General features: G+C 27.7%; 1 protein-coding gene across 1 annotated transcript; it reads right to left on the bottom strand.

Annotated features, from left to right (window-relative positions):
• Positions 1 to 400: 400 nt before the first annotated feature.
• Positions 401 to 23,003, bottom strand: LOC107446940 (cytochrome P450 2J6). Its single transcript, XM_016061725.5, has 8 exons — positions 22,685 to 23,003; positions 22,067 to 22,194; positions 14,255 to 14,361; positions 12,640 to 12,941; positions 10,643 to 10,755; positions 8,120 to 8,375; positions 2,796 to 2,977; positions 401 to 834 (listed from the first exon to the last, which is right to left on the bottom strand). Exons 1-8 carry the CDS (start codon positions 22,900 to 22,902, stop codon positions 659 to 661), a joined length of 1,482 nt encoding a protein of 493 aa, XP_015917211.2. The 5' UTR covers positions 22,903 to 23,003; the 3' UTR covers positions 401 to 658.
• Between the last annotated feature and the right edge of the window lie 451 nt (positions 23,004 to 23,454).

Raw genomic sequence — 23,454 nt, 5'->3', positions numbered from 1 at the left:
ATCTTATTTGAAAAAAAAAATATGTCACTTTTATATATTTTTTGAGGAAAAAATATAAATGAGGCAGCTGAAATTTTCAAGTTGAAAAAGTTGAAAAAAGTTGAAGCTTTAAGACTTTTCATAACACATGGAATAATCAGTACACAGGTCCAGTGATTTTATAAATAAAAATGCATGTTATGCGAGCACCAGATTTGAAAATAATTGAATTAATAAAAAACGTATAAGTTACTTTGCTTAGCATGAAAACCGCAGAAATATAACGAAAGTAATAGTGAAAAGATTTGGACAATGCAATAATATAATGGTGAGTTACATTTTCAAAAGGTTCAAGAAAGTGTTTCTTTGAATGTGATTTTGATGTCACAAAAACTACGTAAGCAATAAAAAATTCTGTAAGTTTCGATGCCAATCAATTTATTGGAATTCTGAAAACTCTTATAGTACCTATCTGGGAAAAATACTAAAGAACACTTTTAAGTAAAAACGTCACATTTGGGAAATGTGGCTAATCACTAGGCCTATAACTATATCACTCCAAGCACTCAATGATATTTAAGCATTTAGAAATATTGTATGGTTATCATTTTTATTGCTTTTAACATTTTGTTAAATGAAATAGTGTTTTGTGTAATGTTTAGTACTTCTATCAAAATGTTCATTTTCTTCTCTTCAAGAGAACGTTATCCAAAACAACGAGTCTTGCAACACCGAGTACCTGTTGAACCTCTTTGCTTTCATCAGGTAATGAGATAGAATATCGTTGCATTAGAGTTGCAAAATACAAAAATACCGTCATCATAGCCATATCTTCACCAAAACAGTTTCGCTTCCCTAAAAAAGTGAAACAAGATAAACAATTTAGATTATTTTAAAATTTACTTATTATTAATCAAAGTTTGTCTTACTTAAATGTAGTAAATTCTTGATGCAAAGAGAGGTAAAGCAAATGATTAAACCATTGAACTTTTGAATCTATTATCCCTTCGACGCAGAATTTTTATTAACATTTATTTATTATCATATTTTTCACACTTTTTTATTATTTAGTATTTTGAATTAATTTAGTTCAAAATAAGTGAAAAGTATTACATTTAGCATTTTAATAATTTATAGTTAGAAAATGCAGTGTAAGGCAGAGATGTTTCTTTCTGCGTTAAAGGTAAAATCTTCAAGCACGGTTCTCTTCCAAACAATAATTTTTCAAATTTTTACTTATTTGCTGTTATTTAGATCTAAGAGACACAGTTATTCATCATTAAACACGAATGAAAAAAATTTCAAACTCCTTTTTTTCGAGTTTTATATTTTGATACAAATATAAATCTGATAATTTAATAGATTTTTTTAGTCACTACGTATTAGACTGGTTTTTATAATTAAAAAATACCGAAATATGTTTTTGCTTGTGATTAGAGTGTTAAAAATATATATACTTGTATAATGGGGACAACAGTGTGCCATATGCGTAAAAAGGTTGGAGTTCAGTGGTTATAGGATGGTTCAGTGGTTAAAGGATGGTTCAGCGATTAAATAATTGACCTATCATTGTGAAGGACTGACTTTTTGTCATCAGTGGCGGCTTGCAGCCCATCCTTCCTTGTCTAGGAAGTTAAACGTAAGTTAAGAAGGCTTTAACTTCCTAGCCGTGTCTTGCCCTAGACCTACATCTATCTTCTGCTATCTCAAATAGCAGTACGCCTTGGTTTTGCTTTAATCACACCACAAAATTGTGAAGCTTTAACCTTCATGACCTCCCTTTTCCTCAATGGTCTGTTTTGGATATGCTTTTATGAATTGATAAATTACATAAAACAGCCTTGCAATTTACAAAAATATTTAATGCTTAAAACATCATTGGTAATTGAAAAAATTAGTAGAGGAAAGTGAGCCGTAATTTCCCAGTGGCTAAGGCTCTGAACTGTCATTGTGAAGAACTGGGGTTCGATCCCCAATGAAAGCTTGAAGCCCACCAGGCTTCAGATCGATGGGTACCAGCCTGTCTGGGAAGTAAAGATGATCTGTGCTCATTGTGGACCGCATTGCCACATTCATGCCATTAGTCACGAAATTGGGGAGCCTTGTCTTCCATGATCCCTAGGCCTACAACGGGCTGTTGCGAGAATGTTTTACTTCTTTAGTAGAAGAAAGTATCAAGTGATATTTAAAAAATGTGGGGAATTCTGGGCTGAAAAACATGTTATGGTTTGTTAGATGTTTGGAACTTATTTTTTTTTGTTGGTAATTAAATAAGATTGTTTTTAATGAGAAAAATTGCTTCATAAATATCTTCTTGTTGCTGTTATGTTTTTGAAGCTATTGTTCCGAAATTCCTTTAAATATTACTTTGGACTATCTTGCACTAATATTTTTAATAATTAACTGCTGAAATTATTATTTTCAATTAATAAAGTATTTTAGACAATATTTATAATTGATAAAGTAATTAAGATTAATGACGTTTGATGAAGTATATAATTAATCGAAGAGTTTTATTAAACAAGTACGTAGATTGAAATATTTATAAGAGAAATTAAATATAAAATAGAAAAAAAACGCATTTTATCAAAATCATTACTGCGAATATATAGTCAAAGTTATTTTAGTTTTATCAATCAAGTCAATTCAATCAGTTTCAGTAGTCAGTTTCAATTACTAATTTCAATTAAGAATTTTGAAATTTTTATGTTTAAATGAATTGGATTCTTTACAAATTAGCATAACAATACAACATAGTACAATAATAAAATAATAATGCGACATATAAAAATAGCAATTTATCTAACTGAACTTACCGTATGAAAATGCAATGAATTCCTGTGGTCTAAACGTTTTGCCATCTTGAATAAAACGCTCCGGTTTAAAAGTAAAGGGGTTTTCCCAACTTTTTGGATCGTGGTGCACACCCCATATATTGGTCATAATAATTGTATCTTTTGGTATATCAAACCCAGCTAACTTAACTCTGGTTGAAGTGCTGAAATCAAAAAAATTGGAGTTATTTACTTTTGTTAAAAACAAAGCTTTAAAATAACTTAAAAATATTAAAGAATATATAGAGAAACAGATTAAACAGGAAAAGTGATAAACTTAATAAATATTAAGTTTTATAGCCTGTAATCACGGTTGCAAATAAAGAAATAAAATTATTCCCTTCGTTTTTTTTACGAACAATGCATAAAATTTAATTTAAAACCTTTTGATTACTATAAACGTCGTGACAAACAAAAATAATAGTCACAACATAAAACGACTTCCTATAGAATTTATTGCAGCTAAAAATTTGGGTTGAACCAATTAAAACAAGCCCCACAGTGAACTGCTCGTAAGACATAGTTTCCAGCGGATCATCGATGTCAAGCATCACTGGCAGCAGACAGTGAGCGGGTGGGTTACCACTTCAATCAGTTTGCAAAGAGACTGATGATGCACGGTATCGGTTCTTGTTAAACTGTTCTGCAGTAAACTGTTCGTCAAGCTATTAAAGTGAGGGAGCCATCCTCTCTTCAGAAAATCAAAATTGTAAGGGTATGTTTTCGGATCAGCATTTGGGATGTTTCCCAGATCGTCGCCAATAGCCTATTGTGCAGCTCTAATATGACGTAAATAACGTACCACTACTTACTGCAGTAAAATTTTTACCTTACAATGGAAACCTTAGAGACGAGTCATATCAAGCTGTAAGAGGGCGTTCGATTTGTGAAGGTCTGAAAGCATGGATTGGTCACGAAGCGTCCGTCTTTTGGTTTTTCAGATTTTCTGATCTGTCCTGCCTAGATTTTTTTTTTCTGGTGACATCTATAAAAGCGTTTTTTAAGAGATGCTGTTTGAATAACCCAAGAGCAATGTCACCGTCTTTTGCTTTTTCAGATTTTCTGATCTGTCCTGCCTAGATTTTTTTTCTGGTGACATCTATAAAAGCGTTTTTTAAGAGATGCTGTTTGAATAACCCAAGGGCAATATCACCGTCTTTTGATTTTTCAGATCTGTCCTGCCTAGATTTTTTTTTCTGGTGACATCTATAAAAGCGTTTTTTAAGAGATGCTGTTTGAATAACCCAAGAGCAATGTCACCGTCTTTTGCTTTTTCAGATTTTCTGATCTGTCCTGCCTAGATTTTTTTTCTGGTGACATCTATAAAAGCGTTTTTTAAGAGATGCTGTTTGAATAACCCAAGGGCAATATCACCGTCTTTTGATTTTTCAGATCTGTCCTGCCTAGATTTTTTTTTCTGGTGACATCTATAAAAGCGTTTTTTAAGAGATGCTGTTTGAATAACCCAAGGGCAATATCACCGTCTTTTGATTTTCCAGATCTGTCCTGCCTAGATTTTTTTTTCTGGTGACATCTATAAAAGCGTTTTTTAAGAGATGCTGTTTGAATAACCCAAGGGCAATGTCACCCGTATTATCGTCGGTACTGCAGACTTTCATGAAGAGTCTGTAATTTTTCAACGTATGTGTGATTCACTTCTTTAATGAAACTTGCTCCCAGTTGGCCATTCATTTGAGCATTTGTTGCTAACTTCTTTTAATAGTAAAGATTATTTTTCGTTTATTTTTTATCTTTATTGCATTCGCCATTTTCTTCCAAGTAGGGAATCTTTTATAAACCGCCTTTTGTTTTCCGACCCATATTTTATGGTAAAAGCTCTTTGTTTTGGTAAGTTAAACCACACATTAAATTGTGATTGTTAGTTTGGTTAACTCTGCTTTATTTAGCATAACTAGAGAGTGATTATGTGTTTAAAAATTTTATATTGGAGCTGTAGCGATTTATGCTCATCAACAGCTACTATAAATTTAGTATTTTTTTTAACCCTCTGACGCAAATAGGACAGTTTTATAAATTTTTTTCTTCAGCTTTATTTTAAAAGTAAAAAAAAAATATTTTGGTATTTTTTAGTTATAAGAAACGTCTAATAGTAGCTAAAAAAATCTGTCAGTTTCTCGGAATTATAATTATTCTAAATTATAAAATTCATAAAAAAATAGCCCGAAAACCATTTTTTTTTCACTCATATTAAAAAATTATCAATATTTAATTTTATAAATTAAAAAAGTTTCAATGATGAATTGCAGTTTTTCTTAGATCTATATAACTTCAAATAAGTGCAAACTTGAAAAATTATTGCTTGGAAGTGAGCTGCCGTGTTTGGAAGATTTTACTTTCAAAGTAAAAATGTACACCGGTGACCGATGCTGTATTTCGTAAAAAATAATGATTAAAATGTTTAGTGTATTATTTTTCACTTAGTTTGGCCTAAATTAATACAAAATAAGGAAACTAATGAAAAATATGTATAATAAAAATTCCGCCTCAAAGACTTACAGAAATACAAAAAAACATTTTAGGAATTAAAAATGGGAAAATTCAAAGAATTTTATAAAAAAAAGCCTCATTTTTATTTTGTAACAAACTAATAGTTTATTATAATAAAATATTTCAATAATTATCAATAAACTGTTATATTATATTATTACTATAGTTTAAAAACTATCAGAATTATCCGAGAATTACGTTTTCTGCGAAAAATGCATTATTAATATGGAAACAGAAAAGATATTTAGTTTTAGTGTTTTACAACATGTTTTGAATGCAGAATTTAAAATTTAATCAGTAACATTCTTAATTTAATAAAATTATAATTTTTTTAATAATATCATACAATACCTAGTTTTATTTTAAAAATAAAAATGGCTGCATTTCATTTTAAAATTATTTATTTCAATAGGAAATTTCAAATCAACGTTGCAAATAAATTTTTAAATATCGTATATTATAATACACATCATATGTTTTCTAAATTCTATTTGTTTTAAAAGGAAAGTTATGCTTTTAATTTATGTTTTACAGCGAAAAGATCATTTATTTCGAACTTTATCTAATCGAAACATATCTCATTAGACATTTGCTAAAAATGCGTGATAGTGTGTATTTCATAAATTTTTTTTGGAAAAAAAAGATAACCTAGATATGTCTTTTGTTACTTTGTTATCAAATAATAGCTAACCAAATTCCAATAAATCCTTATCTTTTCTGAAACTATGTACTGAGAATAATTTCCAAGCATGTTTTATAAAAGTTAATTTTGCTTGTGTGCAATTTAATTTTAATTTTGAAAGCTATCAAATGTTAAATAGAAATGGTTTTTTAAAATAAAATTATGAATGCCTTTGAAATTTTTTTCTAAATGAGGAAATTTTTCTTTAAGGAATTTATGAATCTCACATTTTTTTAAATTATTTAAATGAAGGAATGATAACATAAAATAGCTAGCATTTTAAAATGAAATACGCAGCATATAAAATGTGAATTATAAGAAATAGCAGCATGATAGCAGAACCGGATTTAGGTGATTTTATTCATTTTTAAAAAGATTTTTTCTCTTTATGGATCAATTTTTAAGATTTCGCGGTGTCTTTTTTTTAAAAAATCAATTTTAATAATTTTTTAGCGATGTTGGAATAATTATTTTTGCATTTAATTAGAGAATAAAATAAAATATTATGGAGAAATAACTGATTTTGGTGAGGAAATAAAACATGAAGTCTTATGAAACTAAAATGACTTAAACTAAAAAACTAAAATTAAAATCACTAAGAGGCTGAAAATTGCCGTATACCTTAAAAGACTAAAGGGCCAGTTCGGCCCATTTTTAGATTATTTGCGTACATCAATTAGATATCCAAAATCCTGAACTATAATCATAGTTTATTTAATAAAAACATATTATAAATTTGATCATCGAAATTCTATGGTGGTTATTCGTTTTGGTTAACGAAAATATTTCATTAAGAGGGACACTGGTTTTTAATTATACATATACATTAGTTTCTTAGATAAATGTTTCCTTAATTCTGTAAATAATAATTATAAGATATATTGAAATACCTCTGACCTTATATTCAAAATTACATTGGGGTTACATCGGTTCAATTCATTGGGGTTATGAGATACCTATCAAAATACATAAGGGGTCACTTTTGCCTCTCTTTTTGTTCTAGGTATAAGGTTCTATATAAGCGTTCTATAAGGCTAGCACATGAATGACAAAATCAAATTATAAAATGTAGAAATACTTAACACTTTCAATAAACTATTTTTCGAATTACAGTGTAACGAAAAACGAAAGGGGCCGAATTGGCTCCATCCGTCTTTCTAATGTTAGCATAAAATACAAATAAAATATTCTTAAGAAATAGCTATTTTTCTAATACCATAACTTTTAAAAAGTTCTAAAAATAATTCTTTTATAATTCTAAGCTAATTTTGTCAGTATGTGTAAGGTCCATATTTAAAGAATTTACTAAGTTTATGAGCTTTTAATTTATTTAAATAGGAATTTACGTTTATAAAATTAACTAAGTAGCTTTATAAAAGTAAAAACGCATAATATAAACTAGGAAATATGAGCTAGGACCGGATTTAGTGACTGTGAGATTATTTTTTCCCTTTTACCTTGTTCAGGACATTTTTTAACATTTTGTGGCATTTTTTCACACTTTAGGATTTTTTAAATATTTTTATATGGAATTTATACTATATTTGCCTTTATTGCCTATACATTGAACAATATTTGCCTTTTACGTTGTAAATCTCAATATCTCTTGCTTTTTCTCAATTCTCTCAATATCAATATCTTTTTCTCAATTCAATGCTTTTTTTATGCAAAAGTTTTTCTCATTCAACATCTGTTTCGAACTTAAATGAACTTTGCAACACTATTTATCTTGCAAGTGGCATATATAAATTACATATAAGCTTAGGAAAGAATTGAAATTAGATCGAAATTTTGCTTTATTATAGGAAAATTATGGACTTTTTATCTCATTTTTAGGAGTCATTTAGGTCATAAAAAATGAGAATCCATATTATTAATTCATATTATCGTTTCAATTTTTAACGAATTGAAATAATTCCTCACCATCGTAGCATGTCATCATCGTAGAATTGAAATTTGATCAAAATTTCTGCTTTATTATGAACTTTTTCTTGATTTTTTATCTCGCTTTTATGAGTTTTTCAGGTCATAAAAAGCTGGAATTCATATTATTGACAAACTCTACTATTTTTTATATTATGTTTGAAATTTTTAACAATTTGAAATAATTCCTCACCATCGAAGCATGCTAATGGGCACAATGCTATTTTGTCTCATAGCCTCGTAAATGACAGCTAATGTATATGGTAAATTAACATGGTCTGCCCATGTTGGTTGCCTCTCTCTTCCTATGACTGAATCAAGCTCTTCTTGCACTTTCTTCTGCATCTGGGGATATAGGATCATGGATAGTAGCGTCCATTCCAAAGTAGCCCTACTTGGTGTGCTACCAGCACTGAAAAGTGACTGGAAGTTTCCCTTCAGCATTTTTTCTAAATTATGAAAAATATAGGTACTTTGGTAAATTAAAACTCCTCTGATTAAGTTTTTTCTCAGAATATTTATTTTGCTTTAATTATGATATGATAACTTGATATAAACTCAACCATATATAAACCGTATGGCATGATCTGAGCTAAACCATAAGAGGGGAGGGAATGCTAAAGGAAAATTTTAAAAATGTTTTTAGTTGATGATCAGGGGAGGGGGTGGTGGTTTATGTCCATGAAAGCTATTTCAGAGAAAAAATGAATTTCTAGTTTTGCGAATTTTCAGGAGTTAGAATTCCACTGAAATCTTAAAAATAAAAATATATATGAATTTCACAAATATTTATTTACAACTGATAAAAACTTCAAAAAAATTTGCAATTTTTTAGGGCTTAAGAAAGTAAAGTTTGAAGAAAAAAAACGGGTTTGGCAAGAATCGTTTCTTTCTCAAAATTTTTTCCTAATCCTGTTGTTTTTTCACTATACTTTTCTTTGTTCTTTTTGTCCACGTGTGGACACGAATCAATTTTCTCCAACATGATCCATCTTCACTGTGTAATAATTCTCGGGGAAAATAAATTTCCTATGCTATTGATTTGACAAAACTTTGTAATCCTCAAAATGCAGCAGATGGAGAACCAAATGTCATTTTTGTGAAAAATAGACATAAATCGTTATTATAACTTGTTCTTCAATTATCTTCATTTAGTTTTGACAAATAAACTGATAATTTCTGATTACTCTACTCAGAAGTACACCGTAAAAAATTATGAATCAAATTACTGTACAAGGCTTAGGGTGCCGGTAGTTTTCATCGTAAAATTCATGTTACCGGAGCATATTATGAAACAAAAATCTAATATTTAGTTAATTCGACTGATTCAGTGATTTTACGGTAATTATTACTGTAAAAATTACGTTACAGTAGTTTATAATAAAAGTAGATTAACAGAATATATTTATTATCTATTTATTAAAAAATAGATAGCTAAAACTTGAAGAAAAAAAGCGAGATACGTTGATGTTTTGCTTGCTTGATAAAAGGTATAACTTTTAATATGCAGTCAAATATGCTCTTTTTAAAAATGCACAATCTCAAAGAAATTAAAAATTTACGAAATATTTTTTAAATTTAAAAAGAACTTAATTTTTCGGTTTTTTGTAAAAAATGAAAATATTTTGACCCTTTAAAAATATATAATTTGCCAACATTCAAGTGCTAGAATGAATTTGAGCAGCATGTTATACTCAAACCGGTAGGATACGTGCAAGTGACGTAGTGTGGGTATCTCGATTCTGATTGGTTATTGAAACGTGGCATTTGTTAACGTTAGCAGTTTTCTTTTCCATTCTATTTTGAGTAGGCCAAGCCTGTCAAGTATCAATTCTCTTAAATGACACATTCTATATTCTAACCCAAAGATTATTTCACAATTATTATTAATTTTGAGTAAAAAGTATGCTTTTACTCGTTACTTTTTCGAATAAAACTTTCTCACTTTTTACTCGTTACTTCTGCTTAAAGTACTTGTACTTTTACTCGTTATTTTTTAAAAGTAACGTTCCCATGTATGCTTTTAAGAGAAAAATAATATCATAAGTTAACAGTTGATAACAAAAATTTTTGAGCTCCAAACTTTGCTCAAAATTTTGAGCGCTTTTTGAACAGTCATAAATATAATATTTTTCCTATTTCTCAATTATGCTTAAAAGTTGCTTTTTAAATATTACATTCATTTATCGTAAGTTTATAAATGATTTATAGCGAAGCAAAATAGACCTAAAATTTTATAAGTTTTAACAGAAATTCAATAATTTTTCTGAAAAAGATTTTGCATTTTATTTTTGAATAAATTTTACTTTTGACTATTGGCATTTTTTAAATTTTTTTCAGATTTTATATATATCCCATTTTTAAACAAAATTTTGTTTCATAAAAGATACGGCAAAAACTTTCAGTTCTTAGAATTTGACATATTTGAAAACTTAATTTAAATTTGAAAAAAAATATTAGATTTTTATCTAAAAGTTACTGAGATTTTATTTAAAACAAAAAATGAAGAGACAGCACAAAAGCTTAGGAGTTTAAGTATATTGAAATTTTATAATGTTTATTAAAATTATGGTGCAAACATAGCTTTAATGTAATTATATTATAAGCATAAGCTATAGCTCATTAAAACACTTTAAAACTCATTACTAATTAGTTGTCACTTAAAACTTATGTCTCTTAAAATATCTGAACACTCAAAGTTGAAGTTTGTTTTTACCAGAAAATGAAGAGTTTTCTATTTTAGTTGATTCCAAAGATTGTAGGTAAGCATCAATGTAGTCACGTGTCGTGTATTGATCCAAAGTTCTCTTGTGATTATCAATTTGTTTTCTGAAATCACAAGTTTATTGTTACAAAATAATTTATATTTGAATCACAAACATTTTAAAAAAGATAATTTTCTAATATTATCATTAGACGATAAAGAATACCAGGCGCGAAAAGGTCTTAAAAGCTAATGTGATACTTGGAGAAAAAAAATTATGGTAAAGACTACCATATTGTTATCAGTGAAAGTTTTGGTTAAAAACCTTATGATTCTAGTTAATAAAACCAAGATATATGATATTTAAACCATTCATATGGTATATTTTACGTTCACATGGTAACGGCTTACCGGAAATTTTTGTTTTGAAAGTTATAGTTCTTATTACCACACATTTAGTAAAAAATATAAAACGGAAAAGTAAATTTAATCATATAAATGGTTTTTATGCCTTGCTCTAAAGTATTATGATAAAATTACGACATTTATGATAAAATTACGATTTTACGACATTTACAAAATGTTATCACGTATTCTTAAACCATATTTTATTGTTGGTTTTACCAAAATCATTACTAAAGCACTTCGGTGAAAATTACAGAGCGTTTTTGACTTTTCCATAGAGACGGAAACACGGCAAATTTTACAATATTCTGGTAGTTTCGGCCATACTTTTCTCCAGTGTATATTTAAGGATTAATTTCAATAAATAAAGAAGGATTTGTTTTCAGTAAATAAACAGCTTGTGAAAATTATTTATTGAAAATGTATTGTTATGTCTTATATTCTAAGATTTTTCTGATCTGGATTTTATACCGGGTGTTTTGTAATCATTTCCCTTAAAGTATATTTTAAGAAAGAAATTAAGTAAAAAATAGACATAACATATTTGAGTGAAGAAAAACAGAACCGCTTTCGAAATCTGCTTGATTGCATGAGAAAACAGAAAAGAGTTTAAATGCGAATCACTGGATATACCTTTAAGTTTCGATAGGCAATATTGATATTTTTTTTACCCCACTCCTCTTTCTCAAAAGTGATATGTAGGAATTCGATAATGTCTTTGTTTTTTTCCTAGCTTGAATATTATCTTGGGACTCGTAATGTATATATTTTTCAATTTGAGTTTTGACATAGACTCTAAAAATCTATATTTAGAATGGTGTTCAGCAGGCATTCAGTATCAATATTGCATTAACTATTGTTTTAAATCTAGACTGATATTTTAGCATAATTTTATAGAAATGAAAGATTTCTGGTGAAACAGGAGGGAGATGTTATGAGGAAATATTATATAAATGAAAAGATAATTTCCCAACGTATTGAATACTAAAAATAAGTACAAATATCTAACCAAACTTTAAAGTATTGTGTACTTCTTGGAAATGGTAGTGATTACTCAAAAAATCCTTCATTTTTTTTTTTAATCTTGGGCGTTACATTTCAAGTTGAAAATATTCCACTTCTGCACCAAGGAAAAAAGTATGGTCAAGACTATCAGAATATTATAAAATATAGTGTGTTTCTGGCTCTCTGTCTCTTAAAATAATTAATAATTTATATCAACACACTTCATAGTTGTTAAATTTCGTTTAAAAATAGAAAAATATAAATTATGATTACTCAATGAATCTTTCAAGTTTATCCATAAAGCACTCTGCTTTATCTTAACCCCATCTCTTTCACTTAATAAATGAGATAAACTCAAAATAAGATTGTTTTTATCAGCACACTTCAACATAAATACATTTTCTTTTAAAAATTGAAAAATATAAATTATGATTACTCAATGAATCTTCCAAGTTTATCCATAAAGCACTCTGCTTTATCTTAACCCCATCTCTCCCACTTAATAAATAAGATAAACTCAAAATAAGATTGTTTTTATCAGCACACTTCAACATAAATAAATTTTTTTTTAAAAATTGAAAAATATAAATTATGATTACTCAATGAATCTTCCAAGTTTATCCATAAAGTTCTCTGCTCTATCGTAACCCCATATCTTCCACTTGATCATCCATGACTTTAACCATGGGAAGTAAGCATGGATTCTCGTTGGTCTGAAGAACATGGTCATGGTCTTCAGGAGATCGTTCAAGAAGATTCTGTCTTTATCTTCGTAGTCTAAAGAACGGCCCATTAGTAGTTTCAGAATGTTATTAGAAACACTTGAATACAGAAAAGAATCCAAATTAATGCACTCGTCGCCTTTCTTATCGATTTCTTCCACCAATTTATGGATTTCACTCTAGAATAACAATATGGTTACTAAAAGAATTTAGATTTGTAATATTTTTTAAACCTATTTTTTTAGTAAGATATTATTTTCAAATTTTTTTAAGTAATATTGGATTGTTAGGCTTATCAGGTGACACAGATATCTGTTTACCATTTTTAGTTATTTGTAACTCGTCTCATTAGTGAGGAAAACTATATTTAATAACTAAATATTTATTATCAACTATATTATGGCATTACTATATTATGGCATTACTACTATATTATGTATTTAACTACTATATTATTTATTAACTACAATATTATTTAACTACTATATTAATAATATTACTATATTTACTTATTACAACTACAACTATCTTATTACAAATGTATTTAAGTACCACTACAATTATTTTTTTTAAAAAGTAGTGACTGCAAATTACTTTCAAAATATAGTCACTGCTTCACTACTTTAGGAGCTGAACTATGCTGAAGAACTTAATTTATACTCATATTCAAAATAGTCTTGAATAAAAAAAACTGGTATATTTAAAAAGGAGGAATTATTAGGAAATATTTATTCGGGCTTACACGAGCAAGATTGTTGTTCTAAAATTTTTTTTTACTAATTTCCTCTTTTAATTTCAAGTTTTTATACCTTTCTCAACAGCGAATTTCGGGAAATTATCAAATATTTTCAATTTTGCAGTGTCTCTAAAAAATTAAGTACATCGAAAATTGCAGATAAAATATGTTCTCATCGGTTGAATTAACATCAATGTTTCAAGAGTTCACATTTGCATTTGAAGGTGTGGCCAAAGTGATAAATTCGCTACGCAATATGTAATTATAAATACGTAATTTTTATTACCTCTGGTCGAATTCTTATTACTTCCATTGACGATCTCATGAAGATTTGTACCAATCAAATTCGAAAAATTTGTTGTGTTTGTACTTTGTTTTTTAAGCTAACAATAACAGTAGTTGCCAGGTGAAGCTGCAAACTGCTATTTTTTGTATTATTATTCAGTGCACAACTCAGTGAACTACTCTTTAGAAAAAAAAGTAGCATGCTACACTGTAAACTACGAAAAAAGTATCAACTAAAGTAGTTTTGCTACTTGTAGCGAGATACTTTCAACCACTGACTACGCCATTAAGTTCCATTTCTAACTATTTACGTCCAATCCATTATAAGTCTATAGCAGAGCTTACCCAACTATGACCCAACTGCTTATGCATGCAATATTTTCGTACGTTTATGAAAATAAAAATGTAAGCATGACTTTATTTATCTTACATGTAAAACTTCTTTATTAAATATAAATTTATGTCTCTTACTTGAAGTTGTTCTTCCATTTCTTGCTTTGCCATTCCTAATTTTCGAAGAGCTTGAATTGAGAAATATCTTTGTTCCTTCCATATATTTCCATTTGAGACACTCATATCTTATGTAAAGGTAAAAAGTATTAAGAGTAAAAAAATTTTAAAAAAAATATAGCAAAATAATTATTTTACAGAATAAAAGCTTCTTTACGGCATATATTTTGCTTATTTTGCATGCAATTGGTATTGAAGGCTTCTTGGTAAATATCTAAAGCGCAGTTAATTTTTCTCCTTTTTGTTGGTCAAATCCAAACTCATAGTTTTATGGCAGATTTTAGGCGTTAACACTGTTTTTCGTATGGTTTAACGCTCCGTAACAGAGGAAAATAAAAAAGTCAGAATTTAAGTGCCTTACACTTGAAGCAATGCGATGATTTTCAACTATCTATATAATCTTGCCGTGAATAATTTATCCGGGCTTTAGATCGGACAAATAACTTAAATATTTGAAAAGTTATTAATCTGTTTTAAAATAGCCAATTTAACGACATTTTCCCACCAAGAGGAAAATTATCAAAACCACTGCCGTATTTTCAGTTTTTTTCAAATTTTTATGAGCCCAGGTAATTCAGCATTGGAGTAATTTTTTGAATATTAAAAAATAAGACCACAAACTTTTTTCATTTTCGTAAAACTGTGGCTAAGTTCCATATTGACATTTTGCGCCATTTTCGAAATAAGCGTAGACAGCGCTGGCTTTAGATAGGTCAAACTTGAGCTAACAGTCATGAGTAACAGTTGCAGTTACAAAAATAGCATATTATTAAAAATAGCATATTAAAGCGGAGCCTTCATAAAACAGAGGGACTTAGTTATTGTCTCCTCCATTCAGGTACAATATATATTAAACTTATTTGCACATCTTTGCAAAAGCAGCGTTAAAATTGCAAGCATGATATTACTGTCCCAGATAGCAGTGTAAAAGGTTGATTTCAATGTCAACAACAGCCTTTATCACAAACTCCAACTCAGTTTATAAGTGATTAGCAAATAAAACATGGATGCCTGAAACAATATTAAATTTAAGTATGTTAGTTTACGATCCATGAGGTTCGCACTAAACTAGCATAAACAACCCTGTTATTTCGAGATTAAACATGTCTTAACAAAAAAAGTCTAGAAAAACTTTTTGAAATTGAGGATGAATTATCATTTGTGCATTAAAAGAAGAAAGCGTTCTCAAACCTAGGATAAAATCCCCTCAAGGTTTATTTTATATTTTATAACCATCACTGTGAAGCAAGGTTGCTCAGATTTTTTTGTTGTATACTTTCGTTAGGTGATAGTTCTAATTCTGTAGAGGTTCTTTTTTCTGTTAGGTTTTCTTTAGGTTTCAAAAATGAAGGTAGGTCATCAAATTTTCAACGCAAGCAAAATGTTACATTTAACAACCTAGACAAAGCTGGAATGAATAAAAGGCAAAAAGAAGAAGGTTTACAGTAAAAGATAAAAAAAAATTTCTGAAGTTTTTTGCAAGCCTTTATTTAATCTTTAAGGAAACAAGCTTGGTATGCTAATATTTCTTCTAAGTTTAAAAAAAGGATTAATTAGCCAACCTTTCTATGTCAGCCACATGAAAATGAAAATACGTTTGTCGTATGGTTGCCTGTTATTTCGAAGTATGTGAGAGAATGACAATTATTGCAATAAATGTTACAATTGAAAGTATAAACTAATTTTCAGTTTAGAATTTTTTTATTCATAATTCATAATAGGTTTTTAAATTTATATTTGTTCAAAGAGAGAGAATATTGGTTGTTGCAAATGCTAGAGAGAGTTATTTTTATATACTTTTTAATAAGATTAAGTATTTTGAAATTATCGCACATGAGAATGCGAAGCTGCAATAGAACGCCATGTGTATGCACGTGAAGGGATCTGAAATGGTATTGGTCAAAGTTTTATTCTTGTTAATCTATTTTAAACGGGGTCGCTTTTTAATTCATAAATATTTTTAAGACTCTTTACTTTTACTTCAGAACTATATTGCTACTGATGTTTACGAAAGATTGTTGATATAGCGAGCATATAAAGGCAGAAAAAAACAAGGGGAAAATGCAACCAATGAATGATTAGCAAATCGAGGAGTCGGTTTTTTAGAGAACTAATGAATTAGTGACGAGTTAAATAAGTAAAATGCTTATAAAACTGTAATTTGTGGTATGGTAGATGACAATTAACATTTTTGATTACTTAAATTAAGTAATAACTACATATAGCGTAAATATATATTTGTTTTTATAATTACACATGATTACGCATAGGAATTCCAAAGGTTTAAAGATAATAATGGTCTTATATTTTTTCTACTATTTCAAAGAAATGTACTATTTGTATTAACAAGCTTACTATTCGTATTAAAAAGCTTCAAAGCTTATTAACATTTACAATCAGGGCATTTACTATTTGCATTAATTCGTCGTATATTGTCAAGTAAATATGTTATATACATTTTACAATATTATGTAACATATAATTTTTACAAATGGATAGTATGTGGTGTTATTACACATTTGTAATTTTGTTTGCAATTTATCTTTCTGCATGCTTATAACTGTAAATTACTTATTGTAGTAAACATATAATAATCACATTTATTATGTAAACAGGACCACAAAAATGTCCTCGCAGGACAAATGTGCATAGGTGCCTGTAATGAACATTGTTGGTTTAATCGCTAATTCAGTTATAAAGTGATTAGCAAGATTCAGTTTATAAGTGATTAGCAAATAAAACATGGATGCCTGAAACAATATTAAATTTAAGTATGTTAGTTTACGATCCATGAGGTTCGCACTAAACTAGCATAAACAACCCTGTTATTTCGAGATTAAACATGTCTTAACAAAAAAAGTCTAGAAAAACTTTTTGAAATTGAGGATGAATTATCATTTGTGCATTAAAAGAAGAAAGCGTTCTCAAACCTAGGATAAAATCCCCTCAAGGTTTATTTTATATTTTATAACCATCACTGTGAAGCAAGGTTGCTCAGATTTTTTTGTTGTATACTTTCGTTAGGTGATAGTTCTAATTCTGTAGAGGTTCTTTTTTCTGTTAGGTTTTCTTTAGGTTTCAAAAATGAAGGTAGGTCATCAAATTTTCAACGCAAGCAAAATGTTACATTTAACAACCTAGACAAAGCTGGAATGAATAAAAGGCAAAAAGAAGAAGGTTTACAGTAAAAGATAAAAAAAAATTTCTGAAGTTTTTTGCAAGCCTTTATTTAATCTTTAAGGAAACAAGCTTGGTATGCTAATATTTCTTCTAAGTTTAAAAAAAGGATTAATTAGCCAACCTTTCTATGTCAGCCACATGAAAATGAAAATACGTTTGTCGTATGGTTGCCTGTTATTTCGAAGTATGTGAGAGAATGACAATTATTGCAATAAATGTTACAATTGAAAGTATAAACTAATTTTCAGTTTAGAATTTTTTTATTCATAATTCATAATAGGTTTTTAAATTTATATTTGTTCAAAGAGAGAGAATATTGGTTGTTGCAAATGCTAGAGAGAGTTATTTTTATATACTTTTTAATAAGATTAAGTATTTTGAAATTATCGCACATGAGAATGCGAAGCTGCAATAGAACGCCATGTGTATGCACGTGAAGGGATCTGAAATGGTATTGGTCAAAGTTTTATTCTTGTTAATCTATTTTAAACGGGGTCGCTTTTTAATTCATAAATATTTTTAAGACTCTTTACTTTTACTTCAGAACTATATTGCTACTGATGTTTACGAAAGATTGTTGATATAGCGAGCATATAAAGGCAGAAAAAAACAAGGGGAAAATGCAACCAATGAATGATTAGCAAATCGAGGAGTCGGTTTTTTAGAGAACTAATGAATTAGTGACGAGTTAAATAAGTAAAATGCTTATAAAACTGTAATTTGTGGTATGGTAGATGACAATTAACATTTTTGATTACTTAAATTAAGTAATAACTACATATAGCGTAAATATATATTTGTTTTTATAATTACACATGATTACGCATAGGAATTCCAAAGGTTTAAAGATAATAATGGTCTTATATTTTTTCTACTATTTCAAAGAAATGTACTATTTGTATTAACAAGCTTACTATTCGTATTAAAAAGCTTCAAAGCTTATTAACATTTACAATCAGGGCATTTACTATTTGCATTAATTCGTCGTATATTGTCAAGTAAATATGTTATATACATTTTACAATATTATGTAACATATAATTTTTACAAATGGATAGTATGTGGTGTTATTACACATTTGTAATTTTGTTTGCAATTTATCTTTCTGCATGCTTATAACTGTAAATTACTTATTGTAGTAAACATATAATAATCACATTTATTATGTAAACAGGACCACAAAAATGTCCTCGCAGGACAAATGTGCATAGGTGCCTGTAATGAACATTGTTGGTTTAATCGCTAATTCAGTTATAAAAATATTTTTAAAATTTTTTTCTTGAATTTTTTGATACTACATGGCTAATTATGCTTATTTAAAAAGATTTTTAACTAAATTATATAATTGAATAAATTGAAAAATATTAAAAGCAAAAATACTTTGAGTGTTTAATAGCTTTTCAAGTCCTTTAATTTTCAACCATTTCTTTTTCATTTTTAAGTTCTGAAAAGGGCATGAAATAAACTTTACACTGCGAAAAAAAATTCTGGTAAAATTATGGCGCTGTATAATAATGACATTTCTGGTAAAACGAAAACATAACTATAAAACCAAAATATATGGTATTTAAACCATTCATTTTGATAACTTTTTCCTTCACATGGTAACGGTTTACTGGATATTCTGGTTTTCAAAATTATAGTTCGTATTTTTTAATCACACATCTTATCACATCTTTATACTCTTATCCCATATTTAATAAAAAATACAAAACTGAAAGAAAAGTAAATTTAACAGAATAAAGTGTTTTTATTCCATGCTGAAGTATTATGATGTAATTACCGCATTTTAGCACATTTACCCAAATTTTATCACATATTATAAATCTATATTTTATTAATAATTTTACCAAAATCATTACCGAAGCACTTCAGTAAAAATTACCGAGTTTTTTGGTGTTTCCATAGAGCTAGAAACACGGTAAATTTGACCATATTCTGGTAGTTTTGCCCATACTTTTTTTCTCAGCGTAGAAATATATTGTATAGTTTATATTTTCTTATAATACTTAAAGCATTGTATTAAGTATTATTTTTTCTAAGCTGTATTTTTTTAATAAATATTGAAATCAATATTTTAGATTTTAAAAGCATTTTTAAAGCTGAGTTTCTCAAACATTGATTGGATTGTGTAATGTAAACTATCAATCATGTCATTAAAAAAATCACCTTTATAAATTCTTTCGTAAATTCTTATCTTCTAAAAACTCAGTTGAAGTAGAAGACACGTTTTTTTCACATCAAATACAACTTAGACCTTAACACAACTTAAATCGAATTAGTTCTTTTTTCTTCAGAAATGCTGTTTTTTTTATCTACTTCTTTATCCGTTTTGTTCAATTCTATTTGTCAACAAAAATCCTAGGAGGAGATTTTTCTTTCGAAAAAAGAATTGAATAGCAACTTCTTTTGTGATACATTTGAGCTATTCTTAAATTCTTTTTTTGTTCTACATTATTGATGAGTAGTTTGTTGTTAGCTTTATAACGTTTCTTTAAAAATGTTGATGCATTTAAGTTATACTTTGAGTTTTAGAAATAGTTTGGTTCCTTAACATATATAAAATACTGTAACGTGATGTTAAAATAATCCTTTTACTTATTTTCCATTATTATTTTTCCATAAGTATTATACCACATTTTCGCAATTTTTACTCAATTGTAATTTCAAGTAGTTTTTTGAAGAAAGTATCAACAATTTTTATTTAAAAGAATTATCCTTCAAGTTTCGCCATAAAATCTTAATATCAATTATCGAAAAGATTTCCGAACTCACTGTATAATATGCTTCAATATTTTACTAATAAAATGAAAACATGAAAGGTTTTCGAGGATTTCTTCTCCGTGGTAAAGCAATTGTGAGGGTATATATATATATATATATATATATATATATATATATATATATATATATATATATATATATATATATATATATATATATATATATATATATATATATATATATATATGCAGTTCTTGTTCAAATTATTAGACGCACTATAAGATTCTATGTAAAATCTTAATTATCAAGTGATACTATACTACAGTTTTATTGTTTTTATGCAGCTGAAACCGGTTTGCACTTGTTTACGTTCGTGTATCAATTGGTTAACATTGTAATGCAATGCATTACAAATAAATACAAATAAGAAGTAAGTAAGAAATCTCCTGAATAAAAGCTCATTACACGTATGTTTAAATATAAAAGTATTTCATATAAACTCATGCAAAGCATGTAATTATTAAAGAAACTACCATGCGTCTAGCAATTTGATCGAATTATTATAATGTGATAATATAATACCTGATGTAATAAATATTTTATATTTATATAATATTTATATAATAATACATCGTCTGATTTACCCAATCGTTTAATTTATATTGTAAATCGCCGAATTTAACCAATTGATACTCGAACGTAAAGAGGTGCAACGGTTTCAGTTAATAATATTTAACTGAATAATTATTATTTATACTTTTAAAATAACTTAGAGATTTATAATCAAGCATGATCATATTACTGAAGCAACTCAGCTTTGCTATCCTTATTTTGTTGCTTGATATAACTGCGGAAACATGATTTAAACTTAAATGGAAATATGAACTTTAACCTGATCAGAAATTTTATATAACTTGGTTGGAAACAGGGGTTGAATTTGAATATGAATAAATTAGTATAGAAACATCACGTAGGTTTGTATGAAAGTATTGTTCAGCTTTAATGGAAACATGGTCCAACTTATGAATAACAACATGCTGCAAACTTAAGCAGAAATATGATTTATCTTAAATGGACAAATTGTTTTAAAAAATTATCTTAATGAAATAGTATGAATTGAATTAAATGTGCTACTATGTTTACAAAATGGCTTTTATTTCAAATGTTGCGGTACATTATAAAACTGGAATTAAATAAATAAAAAAAATGCGAAAGTAAAGAATTGTCTTTTCATTAAATTTTGATGAAAGCGTTGAGTTTTTTTAATTTTTTATATTGCTTGAATTTGTATCGAAAATTGAAAACATCGCTTTTTTATGCACATCGTGGGATTAAAAGTATTTTCAAAGCGTGTTCATAATCACTTATTGCATATTAAATTGATGTCTTTAAAAATTGAAGAATTTTTAAAGATCGTTAAAACTTATTTATTGTAATTAAACCGTAAACAGTTTCAGAATTTATACAGTTTCTCCACATTTTTTCTCTAAATTTAAACTATAGACAGTTTTAAAATTTAGAAAGTTTATTCGAATTCATTCGTTGAATTGAAGCTCTTAATAGTTTAGAATTTTTAAAGCGTTTTGAAACTTATTTATTGCAATCAAGCCATAAGCAGTTTTAGAATTTATACAACTTGTCCTAATTTTTTCTTCAAATAAACAATAAACAGTTTTAGAATTTATAAAGCAAGTTATAAAGCTTAATCCAAACTCACTGATAAAATTTAATTACTCAATAATTTTAGAATTTTTAAAGTTTGAAAGCTTGTCCAAATTTTCTTATTGTAGTTAAGACTTCAGCAGTTTTAGAGTTTTCAAGGTTTATCCGTACATCACACATTGGTTAGATAATTGATGTGTTTCTTACTTGTGCTATTTGGCATCAGATGATTGGGTGGATTTTTCGGACGATCCATAATATTATTATTTGATAAAGCTTCTTTAACTGCATCGAAATTCCCTAAGACAACCACAAGCTTTCTACCTAAATACAAACTGAAAAAAAAAATGCTTTGTGTGATTAAAAGATGTATCTGCTGATTTAATAATAATATTTATGAATTCAATGACAACTAAAAAATGAGGAATATCTAGAATTTATAAAAAATTTATAACATATGTTTTTAATACCATATTAATAGCGCATTTAGGTACTGGAACCTATATAGTGCATTTAAAAGCTTATTTGAAACATAAATCTTTTATGAAATTGATGATTTAGGAAATAGAATTCCTAAAAATTACACAATTATAGATACTTAATCTCGCAAAACTTTCGCTGCTCACATGTTAATCAGAACTAACTACAATCTCTATTTTAATTTAAAACAATGTTTGGGATTTAAAGCGTTTTTTGCTAAGTTTTAAATATTAATTAATAATATTGCAATTTATCTTAAGTATTAAAATATTTTAAATATTAAAATTAATTTTGATTAGAAAATAATTAAAAAAAGAAAAAAGTTATTTAGAACAATATTCTAACCTATAAATGGGTCCATATTTATTTGTCATGTTGTGAAGTGTACGATATGCTTCTTGTCCTAAAAAAGGTAAATAACCGACTATAGGCAGTCCCAAGGGTCCAGGAGGTAAGTTTCTCTCTCTTTTTATCCATAAGTAACTCAAATAAGTAATCAACAGAAGAGTTAATAATGAAAATTGAATTTTAAATTCGTCTAATAGAATCAACAAGAATTCCATATTACTCAATATTCAAAATAGTTAAGAAAGGAGAAAAAAATTTGTCTCGACTTATTCATCGAAAACACTCGTCCAAAAATTTTGCACAATAAATGATAAGATTGAAAATTAATAACTGTGTATCTATCAGATAAAATATGATTAATTTAAAACGTAACTGTTGTAGGTTAACAAGATAACTATTTCATAATACAACTATTTATAACATGCATTGTTGAATTTTTGACGCATTTTTCAAAATTAAAAACAGTTAGTTCTTTTGTGGTTTTTGCAGCCCAGTTTAAATTAAAATTAAAAGACCGGATCGAAAGTTTTTTTAATGAATATTAGTTTCGACGATTATTTCTGTCAAATTAGAGTTCGAAGTTGTGACTTGAGTTCGATACTTAAAACCATTCACAACAAGCTGTATTTGTCTGCAGAAATTCAAATGGAAATGTCATAATTTTGTGAAGCAGTTTATTAAAGTTCGGACCACTTAATGTTAATTTTTGCTTATTTCACTAGATTTTAAGAACTTTTTATTCATATTGAAAATTTTTTGCTCTCACA

The sequence above is a fragment of the Parasteatoda tepidariorum genome, chromosome 8 (assembly GCF_982258835.1).
Source record: "Parasteatoda tepidariorum strain Cologne lab strain chromosome 8, Ptep-v5.0, whole genome shotgun sequence".
Classification (NCBI taxonomy): domain Eukaryota; kingdom Metazoa; phylum Arthropoda; class Arachnida; order Araneae; family Theridiidae; genus Parasteatoda; species Parasteatoda tepidariorum.
This window is presented reverse-complemented; position numbering and strand designations above follow the sequence as displayed.

Bases quoted from the DNA above. Each gene is read 5' to 3' on its own strand.
- LOC107446940 (XM_016061725.5), bottom strand. From the start codon at position 22,902: ATGGAATTCTTGTTGATTCTATTAGACGAATTTAAAATTCAATTTTCA. The intron at 12,942-14,254 runs GTAAGAGACATA...TTGTTATTCTAG, and splicing joins AAATGGAAGAACAACTTCAA to AGTGAAATCCATAAATTGGT. The intron at 10,756-12,639 runs GTAATCATAATT...TTGTGATTTCAG, and splicing joins AAACTTGGAAGATTCATTGA to AAAACAAATTGATAATCACA.